At 46.4% G+C, this 24,306-nt stretch overlaps 3 protein-coding genes across 4 annotated transcripts in view; 1 reads left to right on the top strand and 2 right to left on the bottom strand.

The window, feature by feature from the left end:
- LOC142571887 (V-type proton ATPase subunit E-like) overlaps window positions 1–543 on the top strand; it is a 35,325-nt gene extending 34,782 nt beyond the window's left edge. The window contains exon 4 of the mRNA XM_075680569.1: window positions 23–543. Coding sequence (XP_075536684.1) covers window positions 23–337 — 315 coding nt within the window. The 3' untranslated portion in view covers window positions 338–543. The remainder of the gene's footprint in view (window positions 1–22) is intronic.
- LOC142571890 (uncharacterized) overlaps window positions 1–24,306 on the bottom strand; it is a 473,725-nt gene that overhangs the window by 117,859 nt on the left and 331,560 nt on the right. The gene's annotated exons all lie outside the window — the stretch shown is intronic.
- Window positions 19,901–23,447, bottom strand: LOC142571889 (V-type proton ATPase subunit E-like). Its single transcript, XM_075680571.1, has 3 exons — window positions 23,260–23,447; window positions 22,167–22,454; window positions 19,901–20,264 (listed from the first exon to the last, which is right to left on the bottom strand). Exons 1-3 carry the CDS (start codon window positions 23,341–23,343, stop codon window positions 19,950–19,952), a joined length of 687 nt encoding a protein of 228 aa, XP_075536686.1. The 5' UTR covers window positions 23,344–23,447; the 3' UTR covers window positions 19,901–19,949.

Raw genomic sequence — 24,306 nt, 5'->3', positions numbered from 1 at the left:
ACATCGCTCGTCCCGCGCACAGGGCCTGTACATGATGCTGGACAAGGACGTGGTGATCACGTGCCGTCGCAAGGACCTCCAGTTGGTGCAGAACGCGCTCCCGGTGGCCGCCAAGAAGTTCGCCACTGAGACCCGTATCGAGGGCAACGTGGTCGTCGACCAGGAGCACTTCCTGCCCGACGAGTGCGGCGGCGGCGTCGAGCTCATCACGACGCGAGGCAAGAAGAAGGTCGCCAACACGCTCGAGAGCCGGCTCGAGCTGGTCACGCGCAAGATGCTGCCGCAGATACGCACCGGACTCTTCGGACCCAACCGGAATCGCAAGTTCAAGGACTAGAAGGACGCTTGCTTCCTCTGCCGGTTGTGCGAGAATGCAAAGCTTCTCCTTTTTTTTTCTCAGGCGTGTGTGTGTGTGTGTGTGTGTGTGTGTGTGTGTGTGTGTGTGTGTGTGTGTGTGTGTGTGTGTGTGTGTGTTCATTTGTGCTTTCTTCAAAATCTTCACCTTGTTTTTATTTTAAATAAAGTCTCGTTATTATCCGGTGTGCCAAACACACGCACGTGCCGTGGCCTGGCAAGGTCGATCTCGTCCTTGGGCCTATGTTTCGACAACTAGACTAGTTTTAGTCATGGCAACCCGCTTTCTTTCGTAGCGTTTACAGATTCGCCGCGGTAGCTTAGTGAGGATTGCGTCCAGCTGCTGCGCTAGAGGTTGCGAGTTCGATTCCCCCCCCCCCCCCGGCGTACCTCGTAATCGGATCGTAGTTTTGGAACCTCAGTATTTAATTTTTAGTTTACGCAAGCATACAGTGAGAGAGAGAGAGAGAGAGAGAGAGAGAGAGAGAGAGAGAGAGCGTCTTACAGGGCACATGATCTATAACAGACCCGATGAAGTTGAAATTTTCGCAGCTCGTGAGCAACGGAAACCATGGTCATTGATTATGGTCAAAGAATGCTTGTGCCACAGACAAAACTTAACGCGCTCGAACGCTGCATGCTTTTACTGTTTGCGTTTTTTCTTTCCTTCAGCATAACGGAGAGCAGGCAATTCAGTCTAAGAGATTTTTAATCCGCACAAAAAAATATCTAAGTGTATGTACAGCGAGGAAAAGGTGAGAGCTCCACTTCGTGCTTTCACTGCCTTTAGCTCCTCCGCGTCGATTCTTCGTCATGTCCGATCATTCTCTGAATTGTCGGCACTTTCCTCGTTATAGAAAGTAAGAGAGAAAAAAGGCGCTGGAACATTGCGATGGCTCTATCAAACTTGGCATATGTGCGCCAAAAGTACCCGTCGTAAGCCTTTATTAGAGCGGCATTCCATTTTCGCACGCAACGGAATGTCTGGATCCAAGGCGTCGCCGTAGATTAGTGAGACAGAGGATAATGACCGCATAATGACGGCAGCGGGCGCACCGATTAATCGATATTCGTTGCGGCTTATGGCGAGAACAATATGAAGGTGCGCTAGTTGTAGTTTGCAGGACTCCTCAAACTTTTTACTTTTTCCGATTGTTCCACAGACGCGTCAGCACACAAAACGAATGCGGTCTCCGCTTGGAACGCCACGTGTCAGATGTTCAATGGCGCTTCGCTCGGTTGGCAAAAAAAAAAAAAAAAGCATTGAACAACGACGGCGCGAACTAATGGGTATGTCGCCATGGCGACAGTAGTTTACGCCCACCGTGTCTGAGCGATGGAGCTATATGCAGCACGAGAGCATCCGGATGCCGGAAACAGACGGCAAATAACTCGCACGCATTGTTTTTCTAACGCGCGCCAATAATGCGGACGCTCTGTCAACGAGTGCCCCGGACTGTTTAACGGTGTAAGCACTGCGTTACCAAACCAAGTCAGGCCGCTAACCGAGTAGTTATGGTTTAATCAGTCGTGCGACCACCGAGTATACCTGCCATCGCGCAACTGTTCGTGCTTGCAGCTTAATGAAATGGGCCCACAAAAGGACAAATCACGCTGCGTAGCTTTCACAATAATTATCCACCTATTTAAGACCATTGCAGTGCGAAGCAGTGGACTTACGCAGCGGCCGTAGGCTCCCGAGATCTCTCACCCAGTTCCGTGCTATGCCTATAAATTTGCTGTCCTTCTTACGCCATGTAAGTATGTGCTACCAACGACTGCGTTTTTCCTGGCGCACCCACTCTGTTGCTCTAATTGACAACCGATAAGTTGTGCGCCCACAACGTGGCACGCCAAACTCCACTCTCTAATCTTACCTAACACGATCCACCCGCGTCTGGCCCGCGGGACCCACATCGCCGTCTTTCTCCCACTTACGTCATGCGCTAATTATTTTTTCGTCCCATCACTCGATGCGCAGCTCTTAACTTCCTTTTAAGTTTCCTTGCTGCCCTCCAGCCATCGACTACGTACATTAGGAATGGCAGAACACAAGGGTTACATATATGTTCAAGGAAATCGATAAGCTATTATAAAAGTTATTGGAGCCCGAATCGAGTACATACGCAGTTTGGAAAGCTGTTAGAAGCACTCTCTTGAATTAGAAGCGGTGTACCAATTCTCTTCGGTTACACGGTGTGACCCTGTCCGCGTCTCGCTCGTCTCCAACGACGACAATATCGTGCGGGCTTTTTTTTTTTTTTTTTTCGCTTCTGGTAGTGCGCGGGAATTTTCTGCGACCGTCTCGCGCGTGCTTCTGCCGCTGTTGCTGCTGGCAGAGACGGCAGAACGGAAATGTATTAAGAAGCACCGAAAACTCGACAGCATTGCATGCGCGCTGTCATGCGTAGATAGCCCACCATTAGTTTGTTTTGTCTTGGCGACCCCGGTATGTCTCGAAGGTGAAAACGTCGAGACGAAAAGAAAGCAAGTTGAGCGCTAGATCTTACGCTAGATACCGTAACAGCCCCACTCGCAACTACGCCGTAAGAGAAAACCCTCTCCAAACCCTCTCCAAACCACCTTCAAACTCTCTCCAAACCCTCTCCAAACCAAATCCCTCGACCGCAATCGAAGGCTTTGGCTCTTAACCACTGCGTTCCGCCAGACCAGCACGACCAAATTAAATTAGGGTCAAGAAACACATTATTTTACAGCGAAGTTGTTAACAGCTAGTTGCCCCAGGATCATGTCCGTGTGTCGACACAAGACTCCCCATACGTGGGCCGATCCCGACGATAGTGCAATGCCGGACCGACGCGCGGCGGATGTGCACATCGCCATTAAGGGGCCCACATGCACAGCTTTGCTGGTCATCCTTCTTCACAGAGGGGAAGGGCGCTGAGCTTTTGTATCACCTTTAAAGCAGTACCAGAGGTTGTTGTAATATAGCCTCTAAAGAAGCCGAACTCTTCACCGAAAGAACCTTGAAAGAGTTCTGGTCGATTGATTATAAAACGCACTTTGGGACCCTGTGCGTATGGCCGCCATCGTTGCGCACACTGCTACTATTCGCTAAACAGGAATGACAATAGGGTTGAAGTTGCTCAAGTCGTTTCCAACGAAAGGTATGCTATTAAGTGGATCGACAAGTTCAAGTGGCCATCTGGAAATTTGACCACGCGATATGAGGGCGATCATTAACGTCTTCTTCCTTGTACTATTATATATGTTCCCCCAAAATATTAAAGATGCAGTCAAAGTCACCGACATCGTTAACAGTAACAACCAATGGAGAACTTTTCAAGTAACTTGAATAAAGAAGGTGCAATTCGTGTATAATTGCATGGAAAAAGTTAGCAAGGTCAAAACTGCCGAGAAGCTTTGAGCGAACGCGTAATATGCGCCCTGAACTAACAAAAACTCTGGACTGGGTGCTTAGAAAGCAGGGGCCAAATTTTAAAAAATTAGAAAACTCTGTTCGTATTCGTAAGCTCCTTTTGCCATTGGCCCACTGCCTTCACTAATACGTCCAGCACGAGAAGTGGCTAATTTTTTTTTCTTGCTAACAATTCTAGCGTAAGCGGCTCTGAAAAACGAATCCAGGATTTTGTAATTTTCTCTCTCCACCTATGCCAGCCCCATTAAAATGCCCATTAGTCTTATATATATGTGGTGGAAGGTGGCAATAAAGAAAGCAAAATATGTTTTGAATGCCAGTGAAAAAATTGTCTCGCGCGTGTTGCGCCGCACAGCACAGACGCTCGCACGCCTCGCGAAATAATGTCGCCCTCAGTCGATTTCCCGAACGTGGGGTTAATACGCTACTGACTCCACAGCTAAGGTCATTGCCCTTCTATACCAGGAGTGAACTTAATGCACGCATATGCATTGGAGCCCCTGTCGGTTCTTAACCGCGTTTAATAATAATACGACAAATAAAGAAAACAAGATATCGAGTAGACGTGAGCTGTTTCTGGCGTGCGTCGAGAGAAATCGAAATTGCCGAGGCCTGCGAGGGGACATTTTTTTCCCGTCCCCCTTGCGTTCAATAAATGCTAAAATGCGATCGGTCGGCTGGGAGACGTCCGGCTTGCAGTCACACAGACGTGCAGGCCGGTAAATTCGAAAACGATTGCAAAGCGCTTCGCAAATAAGTTTGCCTTTGTATGCAAACTTCGCCTACTCAAGAGTAAGCGGTGGTACATTAGCCCGTTGTTTGTTTAGATTTGTCGCACTCCGTCTTTTTATGTGTTAGCATTAGAAGTGTCAAAGAGAAAAGAAATGTGTACATCATCATCATCATCATCATCATCATCATCATCATCATCATCATCATCATCATCATCATCATCATCATCATCATCATCATCATCATCATCATCATCATCATCATCATCATCATTTATTATTCCCTTAAAGGCCCCATGTGGGGTATTACATAAGGGGGAGGCAAAACAATAATACAAACATCGAAGAAATAGTCATGCACAAAGCAAAAGAAGGCAACAACTGAAAACACCAAAAAGAAAAGTTTTTTGCATAATTAGTTACAAATATGGGAGGTTAGTAACTCTCGAAATTTCGAAAGGTTTTGCTCTACAACAATGGATTCCGGGAGCGAGTTCCATTGTTCTATTGCAGAGGGAAGGAAGGATTTGTTGAAAGCGTTTGTAGAACCTTGAAGGCGTTGGATACATAAAGAATTGAATAGACGATGTGATGAGCGAATGGGTGGAAATAATAGTGAGGAACGAAGGTCAGGAAAGTTATAGTATAATTTATGGAATAGGCAGAGTTGCGAAATTATGCGTCTTGATGCTAAAGGGGGTAGACCAATAGATAACTTCAAGTTAGTAACGCTGATAGTGTTGTCATAATTCGACAAGATAAAGCGGGAGGCACGATTTTGAGTAGCTTCTAAAGTGTCAATCAAGTATTTTTGATGCGGATTCCAAATTGTAGACGCGTATTCTAATTTGGTACGGATGAAAATTTCATATGCTAGTTTACGAATCGACGGAGGAGACAATGTGTGTGAAGAGTGGAAAACCGGCCAGTAGAGGTAGAGAGGAGATTTTATAGCTTAGAAGAGCGTGAATGTGTATGTGTATGTGTCTGTGTATGTGTACCATGCAACTGACGTTGGTATGCGCCAGTCCACCGTTACTTCCACTTCTCCCCTCGAAAAGGCTGCACTTTGTCGAGGGAGCTGCATGCAGCACAACACATTGCAATATGATGAACACGTTTTAAATGATGAATCCTGGACCCCAAAGAAGTGCGACGTAATGCTAATGCATCATCATCATCATCATCATCATCATCATCATCATCATCATCATCATCTTATTTTATGAAACCAATTCGGCAGCTGTTGGTCCAACTCGGGAAATTACAGAGCATCTTCAATTTTTTCGTTAAGTACTTCATGTCCCATCGTTACTGCAGCACACCTGATGGTCCCGCGATACGGACAATGCGACATTCTGCCGCACTGACTCAGTGATAGAGCTCTCCATGCATGTTGCTGGCTGGGTAGTGGAAACTAACTAACTAACTAACTAACTAACTAACTAACTAACTAACTAACTAACTAACTAACTAACTAACTAACTAACTAACTAACTAACTAACTAACTAACTAACTAACTAACTAACTAACTCATTATGTCTATCTGTCTGTCTGTCTGTCCTTCCGTCCGCCTATCATTCCATCCGCATCAGCAATTAAGTTCTTCCTAGGGGGATGAAATTAGCAGGCAGTTTGATAAAGCAATAAAAGAGGCAAACCTAAACGAACTTCAGAAAATAAAAGGCACTTGCCGCAATTCTGATTCTTGATCACCGCCATAAACCTGCGATGCTGCAATGTGGAATACGCACACCGATGCCGAAGTTATCAAAACAACGTTCGATCACAAAACTTTAATTTTCTTTAGCGCTCATTCTTGCATTGCGTTCTGCGTCCAAACAGCCGCTGAGCAATTACGGGCGCGTTGGGCTCTGAAAATAAAAAAATAAGAAAAATGCGCCTCATCGCTATTGTTATTTTTTTCAAGATGATAACCATTGCGTAGTTAAGTATGCGTTTCAAATTTGTGGTGCTGACTAAAAGTACGATCTGCGTGACCATAAACTAATTCGTTCGGTTCTTGCAGAATCCTTGAAGAGAACTGCATTATGGCGCAAACACGAAGTAATAGGTTTGCTGCGGACGAGGTGCAAAAATATAACGGTCTCGATATGCCGGCTGAGGCGCTTCAGTTTTTCTCCTTTGAGGAAACGCGGGCCGTGCACAAAATCGATGTGTGGCATGCTTCTCCCTAGTGTGCGAGCTTGAGAAGCAAAGGGAGTGCTAGGCAATTCCTTTTGCGGCAATCACATTCTATAGTCCCACATTTCGCTCCGTTTCTGAGAGTTAGCGCACTCTCCAAATGAATTACGCTAGTTTTCGTTAGGCAGCGCAGATGCATTTGTCTGAGTCCGCAAGAACTCCTGGCAACGGAGTAATATATGGAATAGGCTTCATGAGTTATGCTTCACTGTCAATGAGGTGCCCGAACTATGTATTGTTTCTTAGACTGTACTGTGCAGCAGTATATTATTTCTCATGCATACACGACTCTTCGGCAAACTATACTACAGAATACGATGATAATAGGTCTGAACGCTGAAATTAACGTTCGCGTTCGATATCACTTTTCTCTGCCAGTCAGAGAAAGAGCTCGCAGCAAGCAAGTGTACTTGTTTTTCGACTAGATGTGCGACCTAACGATGCATACGAATATTTGTTCATATGCATTTTTTAAAGGTAAACCACTTAGACGTAACGAATACGCTTCGCTTTCAAGAGATTGGGATGTTGAAAGAAAGAAGGAGAAATTATAAAAATAATCAGTTCCTGCTAAAGTTAATTAAGTTGGTTACTTGTGTCAACGTCCTTAACATTAGGTTCTGTTACCGCATGCACTAGAACGTTGACGAGTAGCACAAGCTGTCCAGAAGGAATGAATGCTTCAATGCTTTCTGAACTATTGCAGACGTAGTCTGTTTTTGTGTCAGTGTGTTAATTTGCATGATCGCTTTTGTGGGGGGGCATCCTGGTAGGATACACCATTCCTTTGCACAGCCCACATAGCTGCTCTGACAACGTTAGTCCTAATTGCTACAATTGCTCCAACGACCACCTAGAAGTGGCACTGTATGTACGACTCTGCTAGAAGGTTGGCCCAATGGCGAATCGTTACGGAGAGCGATTATTATACCAGAATTTAATTGCGCATAACTAAGAAGGTGTTTCGTGTTACGCGACGTGTTACGAAGGTGTTTCGTGTTACGCGATAGAAAAAGACGCAAGCCTTTCACGCACGGTTGGCGTTTACCACGCGACCAGTGGGAAACTGCAATACAGCACGTAATACGCTTGTGAACCAGCGGACCGCTGGACTGAACGATGCTTTCAAACCTGATGGATGCGCTGTCGCGAGCGGTGTTTCATCGTCTACTTCGTTCTAATGGTGTTTTCCTCTGTGGTCGCCCACCGGGAACGCCGCTTTCCCTCGAATTCATTAGGATACTTTGAGGCAGCCGATTTAGGGAGAACACGAGGATTCGGTTGGAGCGCAGACCATGTTCGACGGCGGAGCATGTCCCTAAAAGCACGTGCAACCCCCCTCGGCGAACCCTTCCCCCCTACCCGCACCGCACTCTTGCATACCGCTGCGCGTAACGACCTTTGGCTCGATTGGCGCGGGATGATCCCTGCCTTCGTCGGCGGCCCTAATGCGATGTAAGCGAGTACTTTCTTTCCTCTTGGTCGTCGTGCTCGCCCTGTTTGAAAGCTCGGCTGCATGGGGATCGTAAACTGGGGTGTGCAGCTGGGGGATGCTCCAGTGGTAACACGGTGACCCCTCCCTCCTTGGCGGCTCGTTCCGTTCGCTTCTTTTGCCTCCCTGTGATTGGAACTTCCGTGCACTGCATCATCAGAAGTTGTGTGCGCTGCAGCGGGAGCTGCCAGCCCAGTCAGGATAATGGTCTGCGGCAGGTAAAACAGTGTATCACCGAGGCCAATAGCCGTCGTAGTTTTCTTCTTCGTCGTCACTGGCGAGAATCGCAGTGCTACTACAGAAGCATGCTCTCGGATGGTGCCGTGCGCGCTGTTTGAGATACGCAGTACGGGCTGCAAGTTCGATGGCCATGGGGTGTTTATGCTTGCATTAATGAACTAATGCGTGTCTAATGCTTTCGGAGCCATACCACAGTTTTATTTATTGTAATCACTTATCAAAGCTGGTATCCACTGGTAAGTACCGAGCCATATGTGGCAGAAACACTTTAATGGCAACAAAAAGACAAAAGAAAAGAGAAGTGAGCATAAGATTGGTGTACGAATTCGGACTGAATCATGCCTAGCAGAAACAATTCCGCCAGTCTACGCAGTTGAATATCGACAGACCTCCACAGTATTTGTGGGCTCCGCTAAGATGCCCTATGAGGACAACGAGATGGAGCGTGCAGAGAAACAACTGCCGCCACCGAAAGCGAGGAAATGCAGTCACTGTGCGCAAAGCACTGATGTTCAACAGTCCTCGCGAGCCCGTTGTTGCTCTCCGCAGGCTCGGGTTATTGTAGGCTCGTTGAAGCTGGACAAGGAACTGACCAGTGCGCTTTAGAAAAAATCGGTTCCAGATTGCACGCCTACGCACGTCACTGTATTTTCCGTGTGTGCATCAGCTGCGGTTACAGATTCAACGCGCGCTGCACGGAACTGTCGAGAACGAAGTTGCGGCGCTCGAAAGGTCGCCCACCGTGTTTCGATCCGAATGCACAAGCGCGTGCGGGCGTACCTGCCCGTCGCCGACTCGCCCGCTTTGCTCCGAAGTTCTCGGAGCACTCATTAAAGAGCGAGCACTCGGGCCGCGTGCCCTCTCGGTCTCGCGCTCCGTCTCCCTGTGTGCTTGCCGCCCGCAGTTCTTCCTTCTTGCTTCTCTGTCATTTTGATTATTTCGCTTCAAAGTGCAGCCGATTTCTCTGCGAGACACACATTGGTTGTGTTTGACGGCTGGTGTATACTGCCGCCACGAGGACTTCCTGCGGAGCTCGCGAAGTCTGATTTTAGCCTGTTGTTTCGTTGCACTTGGTTTTTTGGCAACATACCTAGTAGAGGGAAAGTCCGTCATCGAACTCCCGTGACGTTGGTCTAGGGAAATTGCTGTGTTCTGGGTAACTGAGCTGTCCAGCTTGTGCGGACAGGTGGCAATTATACTTTCCATTTCTTTTCATATTGCCCATAATATATATATATATATATATATATATATATATATATATATATATATATATATATATATATATATATATATATATATATAGATATATATACATACACATATATATATATATATGCATACTCTGGGAGTGCGCGTCGAGATACCTCAAGTTTAGCAAGGAAGAGTGGGACTGTGGGGCTCGCTTCTGCGTAGCCTCGCTCTAGACAAGCAAATCCTATCGTGCCAGCGAGTTCGCGTCCCTCTTTCACTCACCCACCCACTGACTCACTGACTACCACGAGACAATATATATATATATATATATATATATATATATATATATATATATATATATATATATATATATACCGGTATATTAATTGTAAGTGTTCGTTTCTTGTCAACCAACTATCTCGACCGGCTAATCTTGGTGGTGAAGAAAATGAAGAACGAAGAATAAGCGCCGTTAGGTATGCCAAAATGAGGAAATTATGACGGGATTCAGTGGAATAACACAAATGTATGTGAATCATATATTTTGCAGTTTCTTATGCAGAGCGACAAATAAAATCAGAGACATACACACGAAAACAGAGAAGACGCTGCGAGGCAGATGAGTCTATTGGAGTTTATGACATGTCGTAATTGAGTCGCGTATAGCTATCACATGTCGTAATTGAGTCGCGTGTAGCTAAATGCTTTGTAAAGACCCGAGGTTTGACAACAGTCTTTCTATGTTAATCATACATCAATCATAATCATACGCTGTCGCATTGTCACGGCTCACTTTTTGTCACATATTTTTTTTTTTTACTTTACCCCACGTGGCAGCAGCCAGCTCAATGAACCAGTACATCGAGGGCATCGCAACGGCGATTCAAGCGCCTCGTGATCATCACCCATAGCCGCACCACTACATTCTTACAATCATTGTGTCTGCGTACCGCCCGGGACTGGAATGACTACCCTATAGCCACGTATAGCACTCATTCGTGGTATCAATCGCTTCAATATTGCTTGCATCAAGGAAGCAGTCTAAGATAGATCGCAATCTTATGTGACATAGATTCCGCACTTTGTAAGCCGACCTTTTATGTAATGTACTTTTGATGGGCTCCTTGAGGTGCTGACAAATCAAGCAGAATACCCTACTTATCCCGCGGGTTTTAATGTCCCTTCACAGTGGATCAACACCAACTATTACTTTCGTTTTATTATAGGAAATTCACGAATATTCCTAGAAATAAGTATTCGAAGGTGATCTATTCTGTTCGACCACATCGCAGTAACGACTTTCTTCGGCTGAAAGAAAGACCACCCGTGTGGATCGGAGGCCCACGTGTCGAGTGAAGGCTAAAAGCGTTCGCTTGCTGCGGTGAAAATAGCCGCATTGTGGTGCCGTGAACTTTACAGCGCTGTCTCGCTTCAACGCGTTGCAACGCGCAGTCGGCTACCCACATGCTCTCAACGCTGCTTGTGTTTACAGTCAGCGCCGAGGCGGCTCATGGTTGCCGGCTCCGAGCGACCGTCCGTAAACGTTTCGGAAAAAATATGCGAGGCCACGAACACGTGGCAGACAGACAGTTTGTGGGTGGTTATTTTGAGCCGCCGACCTTCGCTGAATGCCTTCTGGCGAGAAATCAGTCCCGGTGCAGAATCGCGAGCAAAAGGCCGGTTATGCCACACACTCGTGTGCTTGTGCCGCACGAACTATTTCAATCAATCAATCAATCAATCAATCAATCAATCAATCAATCAATCAATCAATCAATCAATCAATCAATCAATCAATCAATCAATCAATCAATCAATCAATCAATCAATCAATCAATCAATCAATCAATCCTTTAATGAAACAAAACAGAAATACAGACATATTTGTACCAAGAGTGCCATGCGGCTACTCCCTTAAGCGAACGCTATTCTGTCGTGACAGCTTTTGGATGTATTCCTTTTATTTACATGTATTATGCTATGTATATTAAGGGATAGTCGACGCCACTTAAGAACATTTTCTTTAGCATCTCAGCCAAAAAACAAAAAAAGGTATTAATATTAATAGTTTGGTAAGAACCACACAAGTCAGTTATATTATAACGACTGCCCAAACTGAACGGCTTCCGCTCAACGTGCAATTTTCCCATCCCTAGATGTGTTAAAACGAATTCAAAGGCAAATGGGGAAGGTACTAAAAAAAAAAAAGAACACTGAGTGTTGCCTCAGCAAACTATATCTTTTTGGCGCCCAGATGGTCACGTCGCCTAGTTAGACGCAATTGCTCTAGAGCATGTGTGCTATAAAAGGATATAAAAGGACTTCCAGACGGCTTCGTGAAGACGTCGTTAGGGTTTGTTTGACATGTCCAAGTGAATGTCGTTTAAAGAAAAAAGATGTTTTCTTCTTTTCACGGCTCTTTAAGCTACTACTGTATAAACTGTGCTCACGCATAACGACTGCGTACGGGGTTGAATGTATGCTGGCAGATATTTGTGGAAACGTTAATGGGAACGTATTCACCACGACGTTCCCCCCTGGTGAGAACGTACATTGGTGCCGAACTAACGACCGACTGTCTCGAAACGGTAGTCCGGGCTCTGATTATTTCTGTTCACATGCGGTAGCGCAAAGTGAAATTTTGCAATCGTTTATTTGAGGGCGAAAGTGGGAAACTATATTCTGCCTTCACTTCTTTTCACTTAAGCCTGCTTCATGCACTGAGGTTTTCGTCATCGAGCAATATAACTTTGTAATTTGCGCTGCTTTGATTTCTTTTTTTTGTCAGTCCCAAATGCACGCCTAAATCACGAAACAATAAACAGACCAGTGGACTTTGCAACGCAGTTAGAGCAGCAGCCACAGTAATCCGAGTGCCCGTGCATGCTTTGCGGCAAACCTGTGAAGAATTCATCTGACCATGTAGTCACCTTGCGACTGCTTTCTGGTTAATGTAGGAAAAATTTGCGACAGAATGGCACCTTCGTGCCAACCAGGGTACTAATATTTTTTTTCGGGTGCGCGGGCGGTGTCGACGAATCCGCCAGAACAAGGTCATTTCGAGGGTTGAAAAAGACCATTACGGCTGCCACTGCACCTAAGCAGGTCGCTAATCTCAACGTCACAAACGAGATTGTTGGCGATCGAGAAACTCGGAACCACGTCGTGTCATTCCGTTCGACTTTCTCGAAAAATACACGCCGGTTAAAGCCTATAGGACCGGGGGCTATAACTTTCGGCAGCCTGCAGCGGCACCGATTTCAGCTCCCGTATAGCGGTCGATGCAACCGGCGCAAGCGGCATGAGGGCTGATTAAAAAGCTGAATAAAAGTACGCAGTGAATTGCGCTCATTACCAAGATGCGCTGCTCAGCTTTCTTAGGAAGTACGTTGAAGTCCGTGCCTATGCGGGCCCTCCGAATAAAGGAGCTATCACATTTTCTATTCAATTGGAAGCGGAATGAGAAAAAATCTCGCTTATTTTTTCAACTCAAAAGATCAATTTGCATAGTAGTGCGGCGCAAGATCGCAGGCGGATCAAGAAATCCTATTGCGCTACGGTAAAGGTGTCTCAGCTGTACGAGAACTCGGGAAGAAATGTGAGCGGCAACACCTACGAAGAAATAGAGTAATGCTGTAACCCCTATTTCTTTTTCTGTTCGTGATCGAACCATCTTATTGTAAGTACCGCCGCACCAGCCGTTTTACCTCTTTTGTCTCTTTTCCCAAAACGATTTTGTTACGCTGCTCACTTTACTACAGGTCTAAGTGTTTATGGTGCAACGGGGATGCCGCAGAACTATTGAGAAAGTGCCAGGTGCATTGCCGCCGAAGGCACCGAGAGATGATGTCTCACGTCCCCCCCCCCCCCTTTCTTAAAAAAAAAAGAAGAACACGTAGTGGCTTCCACTTTCTTGAAAGAAGGACAATTAATCAGGACAGAGAATCGAAACAGGAGAAAATTGTTCCGCTGGATTTTCCATTTCCTGGACGTATTTTGAAAAAAAGAATTTTTTTTCGTCGATACCACGCTCGCACGTCCAAACGCTGCCACAACTGTCGTGCGTGCTCCAGTCGATTGCTACCGTTCATCTCCCCTCGTGATTTTTTTTTATACGTATATATATATTTACCCGCACAACTAGGCGAATCGCACGCTGAACCGAGTGGCATATAGAGCGATATTGGATCGCGCAGGTTCTCCGGTATTTCGTTTTCCCGGAACTTCCCAATTGTTTTGAGAGATGGAATTGTGCGCGGTGTCGGTGTTCAGCCATCAAGAGAGTATAAGCACCAGGCTTCTTCTCCTCCTTCTCCTCCTCTTCTTTCTCCTTCTTCTTCTTCTTCTTCTTATATAGCCATCACTAATTACCAGGTACACAATGAAAGATGGGCGAATCCGTCGGAATTATCGAAACTCCTGCTGTTCCGGTGTGCGCTGTCTCGTTTCTCCATTTATCAAGTTGTGGCACCATGACTGACAGCAGCGCGACGGCACGGATTAGCTGCCCGGGGCATGTTTAAGAAATGTGCGCATGTTGTACTATTTAGGCTGTTCTGTGGTCTTACAATGTGCGGGCAACAGTCATGATTCATTGCGCGATCTATATTGATGGCATAGTTATTTCTTCCTAGATATGCTCTTGGTTGCGCATAGTTTCTAATCGACGATGACAAATACTTGCACGATGTGCCTGCGATGTGTGTGACAACAAAATATAAAGAAAGTAAAAACAAACAAACAAGAAAGAAACATGCCCCCTTAGAACGAGCCGAACCACTCTAAGGTCACTTTAAATGTCAAATTAAATTCTGGGGTTTTACGTGCCAAAACCGCTTTCTGATTATGAGGCACTCCGTAATGGAGGACTCCGGAAATTTCGACCACCCGGGGTTCTTTAACGTGCACCTAAATCTAAGCACAGGGGTGTTTTCGCCCCCATCGAAATGCGGCCGCCGTGGCCGGGATGCGATCCCGCGACCTCGCGCTCAGCAGCCCAACAACATAGCCACTGAGCAACCATGGCGGGTACTTTAAATGTCACGCATACACTTTTGTTGTTGATTTGCCTCTATGTTTTATTACTAGAACATGACTCGCGATTACGTAATAAAAGACTGAAGAAGTGAACCAAGCGAGCTGGAAGAAATTCCCGCTGCAACTTTAACGCAGAAGCTGACAAAGACGCAAGGAAGAGTACGATTTTCGGCGTGAATTGGGAACTCGCGGCATAACTATGCAAGGGGTTTCAGCGAACACTTCCAAAAATTTTTTTGAAGGTTGCTTGTGGCAGATAGCTCAATTCTAGTTTACGAGCCGGTCTACTGGAAGCGGCGGACACTATTTGCACAAAAAATTGAAATGCGAAATCGACTAATTAGCAAGAATTCACTAATTAACTTCTTAACTCATGATCGTGCGACCCATATTGCAATTTACAAATTCTAGCAATGGACTTCGCAAAGCGGATCCACTTGGAACGAATTCTCTGGGCGACGCCAGTTTCGATAATAAATTCTCGAACTTTGGGGAGAAATGCATTGGTGTTCCAGTTACCTGTGTGCTTGAGTGCATGAAACGACGTTTTGTTAGCAAGTTAACTGGAATGCCATTGCATTTCTCCGCAAAGTTCTGGAATTTATAACTCGAAACTGGTGTCATCTTGAAAATTCGTTTCAAGTGGATCCGCCTTGCGAACTCCACGGCTGGAATTTGTAAATTGCAATATGGGCCATAATGTAATTAGTTAAACACTTAACTAATGAATTGTTATCAATTCGTTGATTTGGCATCTCAATTTTCTGTGCAAGTATTGTCCGCCACTTCGAGTAGATCAGCTCATGAACTAGAATTATGATATCTGCCACAAGCAACAGTTAAAAGGTTTTTGAAAGTGTTCGTTGAAACACCCTGTATATAGCTACACCGCTAACAAGACCGATGTGGCGGCATCCGTACTAACGAGCCAAATATATGTCTATTGTAAGGACACGAGCTGAAACAGCCGCCTGGGCATGTCGTAATAACGGCGTACTCGATCGATGTTTCTTGAAATATTAGCTATTGATTTTTTATCCCCTATGTGAAAAGGCCGAAATAGCGAACCTATTCAGCACGTTTCGAGTGAAGCGCAACACCGCTTTTCGCTCAAGAGAAAGAAAAAAAATGAAAGAAAGCAGAAAAAAAAGAAAAAATAAGGAACCGCAATGGCTTGCCGCATACGCACATATACCAGAAATTTGTGTTTAGCTAAGAAAACGTTCTATAAGTTGGGCTTCTAGAAATGCAAATTCTCCCAACAGAATAAGTACGAATATTGAGGTAATAGTTTTGCGGTAACCCACAAGGTGGAGTGAAGTAATTATTTAAGGGAAAATGAGACATCCACCCAATCGTAGCAGTTGCTATAAAGGAAACCCCATACGTGTTCCTCTAAAGAAAAGCCTCGCAGTTGAAGAAAAATTCATGCTGGTCCGGGACGAATTTTTCTTCAACTGCGAGGCTTTTCTTCCAAGGTTTCCTTTGTAGCAATTGCTACGATTGGGTGGATGTCTCATTTTTCCTGAAATAAGTACGAATATTGCAGAACAAATATTCTTTGAATTTCGAATCGAATAACGAATATTCTCGCAATGGTAAACAAAGGAAAATGTAATGGCTGTGTGAAGCGCACTTTTTAAAAAATATATATTAATGAAAGGAAAAAAAAATGATCGAGAAGACTTATCTACATCCTTTTATGCATGCGATGCTGTTCAGAACCCAATGCCTGGTGGAGCTTGTAAATTAGAAATAGCTGAAATTGTGTGTTGTGTGGTCCATCATTGCAATGATGATATAATGAAACACAGGAACAGCGCCTCGCCACATGCACCTGCATTGATGTGTTCGTTCAAGAAGCAATTTTTTTAATCTTACAACACCAGACGTGCTTTTGAAGCGACTTAAGCACGGTGGGATATTGTCCGAATAATAAATTGGCTATGTCTAAACAGAGAAAACGCAATTGTAAGCCGCCTAAAGGCGAGGCCCCCTTATCGAATGGTTCATAGTGATTCATACCCACTATGGGGAATTGGTTGAAAACCGCTTACAGTTATAAGGCAATTAGTCAAATCCTAAGGAAAAAAAAAAACATACGTGAAATGTTCTTTCACAACAACGAAACAAAAGTAAGATGACAGGAGCCTCCACACAGAAAACGCGCGGCTCTCGCAGCAGTATAGTGCGGACCACCCACCACTTGCATCTTTCTTTCACCCTGCGGGCTAAATGACGCGTGATTATCCTTTATATTCAAACAGAAACGAATATTCGACAACTTGGCACAGTGAGTTCTCGAATCGAATACGAATCAGAGGGTGCACGATTAGCACTCGAAATGGCGAATATTCGCACACCCTTATTTGTAAGTTTTCCTGCAGTTTGTAATGGATCTCCTCTCTTAGTTCCAGTGCGCTCACGAACACCCCTCCCCCTTTGTTCCCCAAATTTTTTAGCCTGTTATTCCATAGCGTCTTTGTTTCCATCGCTAAAATGAGAACTTTTGACAATAGAACGTCAACCTATACATTGGAAACGCAGACATTGCTATTGGAAAGTCTACAGTCTCCGCGCGACGGCGTCGGCCTTCGTCGCGCCGCAAAGGTCAGCCGATGTCTCTGGAGGGAAGACGAATAGTCGTCGATGCCACCGCTATGCGCACTCGGTCGAAGAGATCAACCCGAAGAGTAGAGGCGAACCGCTCTGCGCCACGAATCAATACGTCTATATCGCTGGCCAAAGGAAGGGGAACGCAAGGGGGTGTGGATCGTGGCATTAGATATTTTGAGAACACCGCCGCTTTTTTTTCCCGACGTTTGGACCGGCCAATCGGTAGATATCGCGGCGGCGCACACTCGGCTTGCCCCTGGACAATATATGCGAGGAAAGTAAATCAAACACGTGCGGTCACCGTTCCGTTTCCGCTATGCCTTGCGTATTCGGTATACCGTAATCGTTTCGCTCTATTCGCGGACTAACCGGTCGATGGTGGTCCATTTGCCTAGACGCGTATGGGGGGCTTCAAAAGCTGGCACGCGGAACACTGACGTGCTTTTTCTTTGAGGCTGAAAGGACGCTTATTTAGTTAAGCCCTGTTTTAGGCACAAGGTGCCGTACGCTTTCATTTTCCACTGAGCGGCTTTGTAAAGGATATAGAAGATGGTACGCCAGGTGTAACAAACAATCCCCAGAGGAATCCATGCCCTTTGCTGGTTGAACGACAGAAGGAGCGTGAGCGGAAAAGGAATAATGCATGCGCAGAGCGCCGGAGAGACAGTAGCAGCAGACCGGCGTGCCCGAGGTTTTTCGAGTTCAAATCACGACGGCAGACAGACGCGTGCTGACAACGTGCTCGCTAGTCGAAGTGTGTGCTGTTATCCGGCACGAATGGGCACCTGTTCCCTGCATTGAAAGCCGCACCCTCGGGACGTCACTTCCAAAACAATGCTAAGGTGGAGCAGGCTGTGCGACAATTCCTTGCTTCGCAGGACACCGAGTTTTACCGGAGTGCTTTCTTCAAACTGATTGCACGCTACGACAAATGTCTCAAAGTCGGTGGCGACTATGTGGAAAAATAGTGCGAGGTGTATAGATCATAATTCCATGGTGTATTTGTTCTTGAAAATAAAGGTTTCGTGTGAAAATAAATGACAAAACTTACTTTCGGAACGTCCCTTGTACAAATAGCTCGTGTAACGGTTTCTCCGATTACACAGTGCAAGCCACAAGACTACCTGCAATCTGGACGCGCAATACGGTCTTCCCCCTATAATTACGTGTATAAAAGTAGCTTGGCAGGAAACGCGAACATCGCTTCCCTAGAGCAATGTTTTGTAAGGCGAAGCTTTTTTATGCGAACACGACTGAATTACTTTTGCAAGGGAAGGAACCAGAGCTTGCATTCACTAAGTCGTTCGTATACGTACAGAACCAGTTTGTGTAAGCAGGTGCCGTTGTCGCAAGTGAAATTCTATTATTAGCCGAGACAGCCGCAATGGCAAGCAACTCTTACGAACACAAAGGGTTGCGGCTTTAGCCGCAAGTGCTAAATCAGAAAGCATTTTGTTAGAAAGAAATGTTTGGCATCGGTTACCCCTCTAGCTAATATTATTCCCGCTATAACGAAGACGTGGCCTGTATTCACAAATCGCTTCATGCGCTATAGCGAAACAGGTCGTGAGAAAGTCAGCAGCCAGTTTTGATAACAAACATTAAACCGAAGGCGATCGGCTATTGATGAACTGTTCTTATGTGCACAGCAAGTTTCGCTAGTTTGGCCTCAGAATTCATTTTTTGCGCAAATATCTACAAATGGGAAGTGCTTTAAGCTACGGGGCCGCAGCTTCAAAATTGTCTTTAATTAAACTAGCAGCGCGAAGGAATGGTAACAGGGAATTCCTTTGATTCTCGGGCCACATTCACGAATGTTTTTGTTCGTCAATGTTATTTGTCGTTACCTGGCAGCCTTGGTAGCATCATGATTGTTTCGAAGTTGCCGTGACGAAAAAGTGCAGCATAATTAAGAGTTCTTTTTGTTTTTAATTCAGGCTAGGGGTCGTATTCAGAAAGCTTTTCTTTTCCAAGAATTGTTCATAACACGCCGGCCACGCTCACTTGTCCTTACGAACGGCCCCACAGTGAGACTTGTTCTGTGGACACGGGCAAAGGTTACGACCAGGCCGCGGACGGCTCCTGAAATAAGGAGGCAAACGAAATAAAAACAAGATTCCGATTTTCATTAAAACTGAGACGGTTGCGTCGGTGGCCTTGGTTATGAAGGTGAAACAAACACAGCGCTTACTGACCAACGTTTGGTGCAGACAGTGCTGGTTGGACGCCGTTGTAATTGTCCCAGACAGACTCGGGCACCAGTTAGAACGTGGACAAACATAAAAAGCGAGAGCGTCCTGCACCGCCTGGCAAGGACGCCGATCGATAGGCAAAAATGATTTAAAAGAAGGATCAGCTATACATTTCGAGATTGTGGGCTAGCGTCCAGTGCGGCAATCGAAATATCTAGTTTCATTGAAAAAAGAAGATATCTTAGCCCTATGGTTTGCCTAAGCGATACCAATTCGCGTTTCTTACGTAACCCTGCCACGATCAGCCCCGACCAGACGAACTTTCGTCGAACCTCTTACATTATGCACGGGCTCACGACAGTCATTGAAACGCAGGCGCCCGTCGCCTACTCGAGTGACGTGTAGATTCTCCTTAGTTCGAACAAAATAGCGCAGTTTTATTTCGCGAAGCGATCTCCGTTCCTCGACGGCTGGGCGGCAGTCGCTAGTCGCAGTACTTGCGGCGGGGGTTCTCGCCGAAGAGGCCCGACCTGATGTGGGGCAGCATGCGCTGCGAGATGAGCTCCAGCCGGCTCTCGAGCGTGTTCGAGAGGATCACGCGGCCCCCGGACGCGGCCAGCACCACGCCGCCGAAGCAGGGATCCGGCAGGAAGTTCTTCGGGTCTACAGACACCTTGACCTTCAGCTTGGTCATGTCCCGGAACTGCTTGGCCGCGCTGTCCACCACTGGCTTCGCGAGGGCGACGTCTTGCTTGCGGCAGATCACCACCACTTCCTCTTTCATGATTCTCAGGAGGCCCTGGTGGTTGAAGGGACCCGCGTGTGTGTGACATATGAAACTAGTACAACGACGTCATACAAATGCGGCGGCGACGCGGCTAGAAATAGCGGACGATCACGTAGAACGTATACACAACGTCTGACCGGTCTTTAGGTCTACCAGAGTGTGCGCGTCTACTTTAAGTGTGAAGAGCGTGGAACCTTAAGAACATGCAATCCGTCGGTTGACGGTTGCGTCAAATGGCTGCTCCGATGACTGTTGAAACTCGTTGGAAACTTTTTTTGGGTACTTGCGTTGTGTTGACATGACTAGGTGCATGTAAGATAGCTTTTTTGTTTTTTTGTTGTTGAAGAATGTTTTGGGGGGGCATGGTGACTACGCTGCTATTATCCGGAAATGGAAATTCGTACACGATCGAGTGCTTGCTCCACTCTGGGACTTTATATGCGTGGAACCAGATTCCGGTTGACGAGGCCATCTAGAGGCTAAAAGATACGGTAGGATATGGAGAAAAAGCTCAAGCATCCATCGCTTATCCTTCAACATGGCGCGCTGCTAAGTTAAAGCGCAGCTCCATTTCGTGCTAATGCTTACGTAACAGCATACGCCAAAGAAGAGTCGACCTGATCTACGCTGCTTCATACATTCACCAGGAACACCGGGACGGAATATAAGGCCGTTTACAGTAACTATACAAAGGATCAATCGAACTAATTAACTATAGGTGGCAGTGGAGCATACACTTGTGAGTACACTTTTTTTCGCGATATTTGGCCTTCCAAAGCGCTCGTATGTAGCCAGTGTATAGGCTTAAACTCGTTTGGAGGCGCTGCTGTTACCGGTACTTCACTGTTCTATATCAGCCTCGAGGTGGTACCTACATTCTTTCGCGTGCCTTCACGCGTCAAATTAGTGTCAAATTACCAGCGTCAGCAAGGTGCTCGTAAAAGCTGTGAGCACCCACTCGCGTCGCAAGTTTTAGGTTTCGCCCCTTTTGTGACGAACAGTACATCACCCCCAACCTGCAGCCACTACCAGTGGAACTGTGTACGAATGAATGGTTTGGTCAATCATGCTGATGCATAGCTCCAATGCGTGCGATAGTAGCGAACTGTGAACTGTTTTGCTGATATGGAGGTGTCGATATGATAGGAATGATTGCTGATAAGGAGGTGTCGCAGTAGCTCCTGCATGCGGTGTTAGGACCTTGGGCGCGAGTTTGATGCTTCAGTACCGAATCGTGGCGGGCACTTTCTTAAAGGTGCAATGCGAGAACGCTGGATCGCTCAACTCAAGCAAGAAACAAGTGGTTAAAATTCATACAGTGAGCTTCGTAGCCCAGGAGCAGATTTTAGTCGGTGAATAACCCGTTTACCTTGTTTGGAACTTCTACGCGTAGAGTAAGAACAGGACGACGAAGCAAATCTGTTAGTTCCAAGGAAACTAAGCCCGTATTCAGAAAAAGGCACTCGATTCGAAAGAAGTAAACGCTATACTTCGGGACGAGCATGCGCCTTGACTGTTCCGTAACGCTTTCGCGCCTATACTCATGCAGCCAAGCTCAAGCAACGCGCCTCCTCCGAATGACTTTGAGTATACGTTCGGACTACTTTGTTGCGAAGCTCGGGAGTCACTGGCGTGCTATGCGACCAGCCACAACCAGTAACCGAAGGGTGCTGCCCAATCGAAAGATGGCGGTCTCTTCCACCATCTAAGTGAAGGTGAGCTGCTGATTGAAAGAGCGTTTAGGCGCTCAGAAATATAGCGACAGAGAGCCTGAGCTCCTGCCTGGGCTTCCTTGTCGTACACGGACATACAAGCAGACCATACTCTCTGTGTGCCGCAGCAGGACGTATAAATCGGTGGTTGCGCTACATCGCTCGCCCGTTGCAGCCGCCCCCGACCGCAGGTGACCCGTACCTGCAGCACGAGCTTCTCGAGAATTGACTGGTAGCGCTGGCCCTGCCTCGTGATCTGCCCGAGGTAGGACTTGGCCTCCACGAGCACCTTGGTCACGTGCTCGTCCATTGCGCTTAGGAGCCGCAGCCGCGCCGCGTTCTTCACGTGCGAGCTCTGGATCTTGCGCTGGCGCTCGACCTGCTTCTGCTTCTTGGAGAACGAGTCCATGATGAGGATGCGCTGTTCCTGGATGAGGCGGCCCTTCTCCGTGTTGAACTCCTCCTCGGCCTTGGCGTCGATCTCTTGGACCTTGGACGGGGATATCGTTTGTTCAGCAACGCGGCGATAATAAGGGCAAAGTTCAGGCTTATGATCACTTAAAGTTAGACGTGGGCGCACGCGCGTGTCTCTGCCGATGTAATATTAGTAGAACGAGGCCTACGTTGTAGAACAGGCCGAGCTGTCCCAGGTCCTGCACGCGCTCCCAAATCTCAGAGGCCACAGGCACGTACTTCTAGATTTTCAAATCTGCCACCATGCGCCCCACGAAACTGCAGCCTTCATTTCTTCGTTAAGTTTTGTTATTTGTATCTTTAATGGAAATGGATAGATTTTGGCGCCTATTTGTTTAACTTTTTGAAAATAAAAGCTCAGACGCAGCAGTGAAGCTCTGGCAATCTGCAAATTTTAACTATTTTCGCCGCCTTGGAGTTATAAGACGTAACTTGCTTAAAATACCAAGAAATTTTGTGCATCGTACCAGAGCCCCATGACAACGACCGTAATGATTTAGGAGACATTTATTATAGGCATTTAAGGGTAAATAAATTATGATGATATTGCAAAGACGCCTTTGGAGGTTGTGGCACGGTATTCAGGGTTAACTCCTCGTTACTGAATTAGTTTTGACCTTATTTGGTGCAGACGCAGTCAAAGCGGATTCGGTGACCGTATCGGCAATGATACAGCGCCACACTTTCAGCTAAACTGTACTTGCTCACAATTTCCTGTTCGCCTTTGAATTCGTATCAAACGCGCGAACTATATATGCAGATTCCACTCCCTATGCAAAAGGGCAACACAAGCGAGCTCACGGTGACGTTCGCTCGTATACCTTCTCGTTGGCCTCTTGCTCGATGAAGGCCAACATGTGCTTGATAGGCTTGGAGACGTCGATTTCGCCCGGTCTGCCTGCCATGGTGGAGATAGCTGCGAGGTTCTTGGCAATTTAGGCACGGTCTTGGGTCCGCAAGTCGCCCAGTTTACGGCGGTGTGACTCCTCGGGCGCTACAGCGTCTTCGGTTTCTTCTTCTTTGTGGGCAGCGAGCGCGCTTGATGATGATGATGATGATGATGCGCCTTCGAGACATCATGGCTGGTACCTACTATGGTTGATGGTCGAAGAATCGATTCGTTGTTCGCACAGTTAGTGAATTCAGAAAAAAATGAAGTTGAAAAGGTAAAATTGCGAATAAATGAGTAGTGCGTTGAGAATTGAGACCAGATGTCGATTATGTTCTATACGAAATTGAAGCATTCGTTGAACAATATACAATGAAAGGAATTTAGAAAACTTACAACATGAATACTAAAGCAAGTGCGTTTTGTTGCTTGTGTTCTTGCTCTTCGTACTTCCTCTCGCGCGGTGGCGCATTGCCGTTATGGAGGATCAGCTACACCTGCCACGAGATCTTCGAGAAATATTGGCTTTAAGTTAAGATACACAAAACTTAACGCGGGAGAAAAGTTGAAAGCGGGAAAAGTACCGCATAACGTTTTTTTAAATACCGCATGCTTGCAAGTACCGCAGTGCGTATTTCACATCGTCGTTGATCACGGCGATGTTATGACGCAGAAAACGCTCTTGGAAAACTTTCTTGTCGGTAATTTCGAAATAACATATTGATCATTAGAAGAGAAAATTAGGGTTAAAGTTTCAGTCTTCGCGCAGAACCACAACGCCGGTACGTCACTGTGACGTCACGGATGTCAGTATTTCTTTCGTATATTATGTGAGCTTGCGAGCACGGCCAGAGTAAATCCGGAGCGAAGAACTCGCTCCCCAACTCTGGGCCGTCCAGCAGGTCCACGACGCCGCCAGGAAACTCAACCTCCCGGTTGAGTTTCCTCCCGGCTGTGTGTCGGGTCAGGATTTGACGCG

The sequence above is a fragment of the Dermacentor variabilis genome, chromosome 2 (assembly GCF_050947875.1).
Source record: "Dermacentor variabilis isolate Ectoservices chromosome 2, ASM5094787v1, whole genome shotgun sequence".
NCBI lineage: Eukaryota > Metazoa > Arthropoda > Arachnida > Ixodida > Ixodidae > Dermacentor > Dermacentor variabilis.
This window is presented reverse-complemented; position numbering and strand designations above follow the sequence as displayed.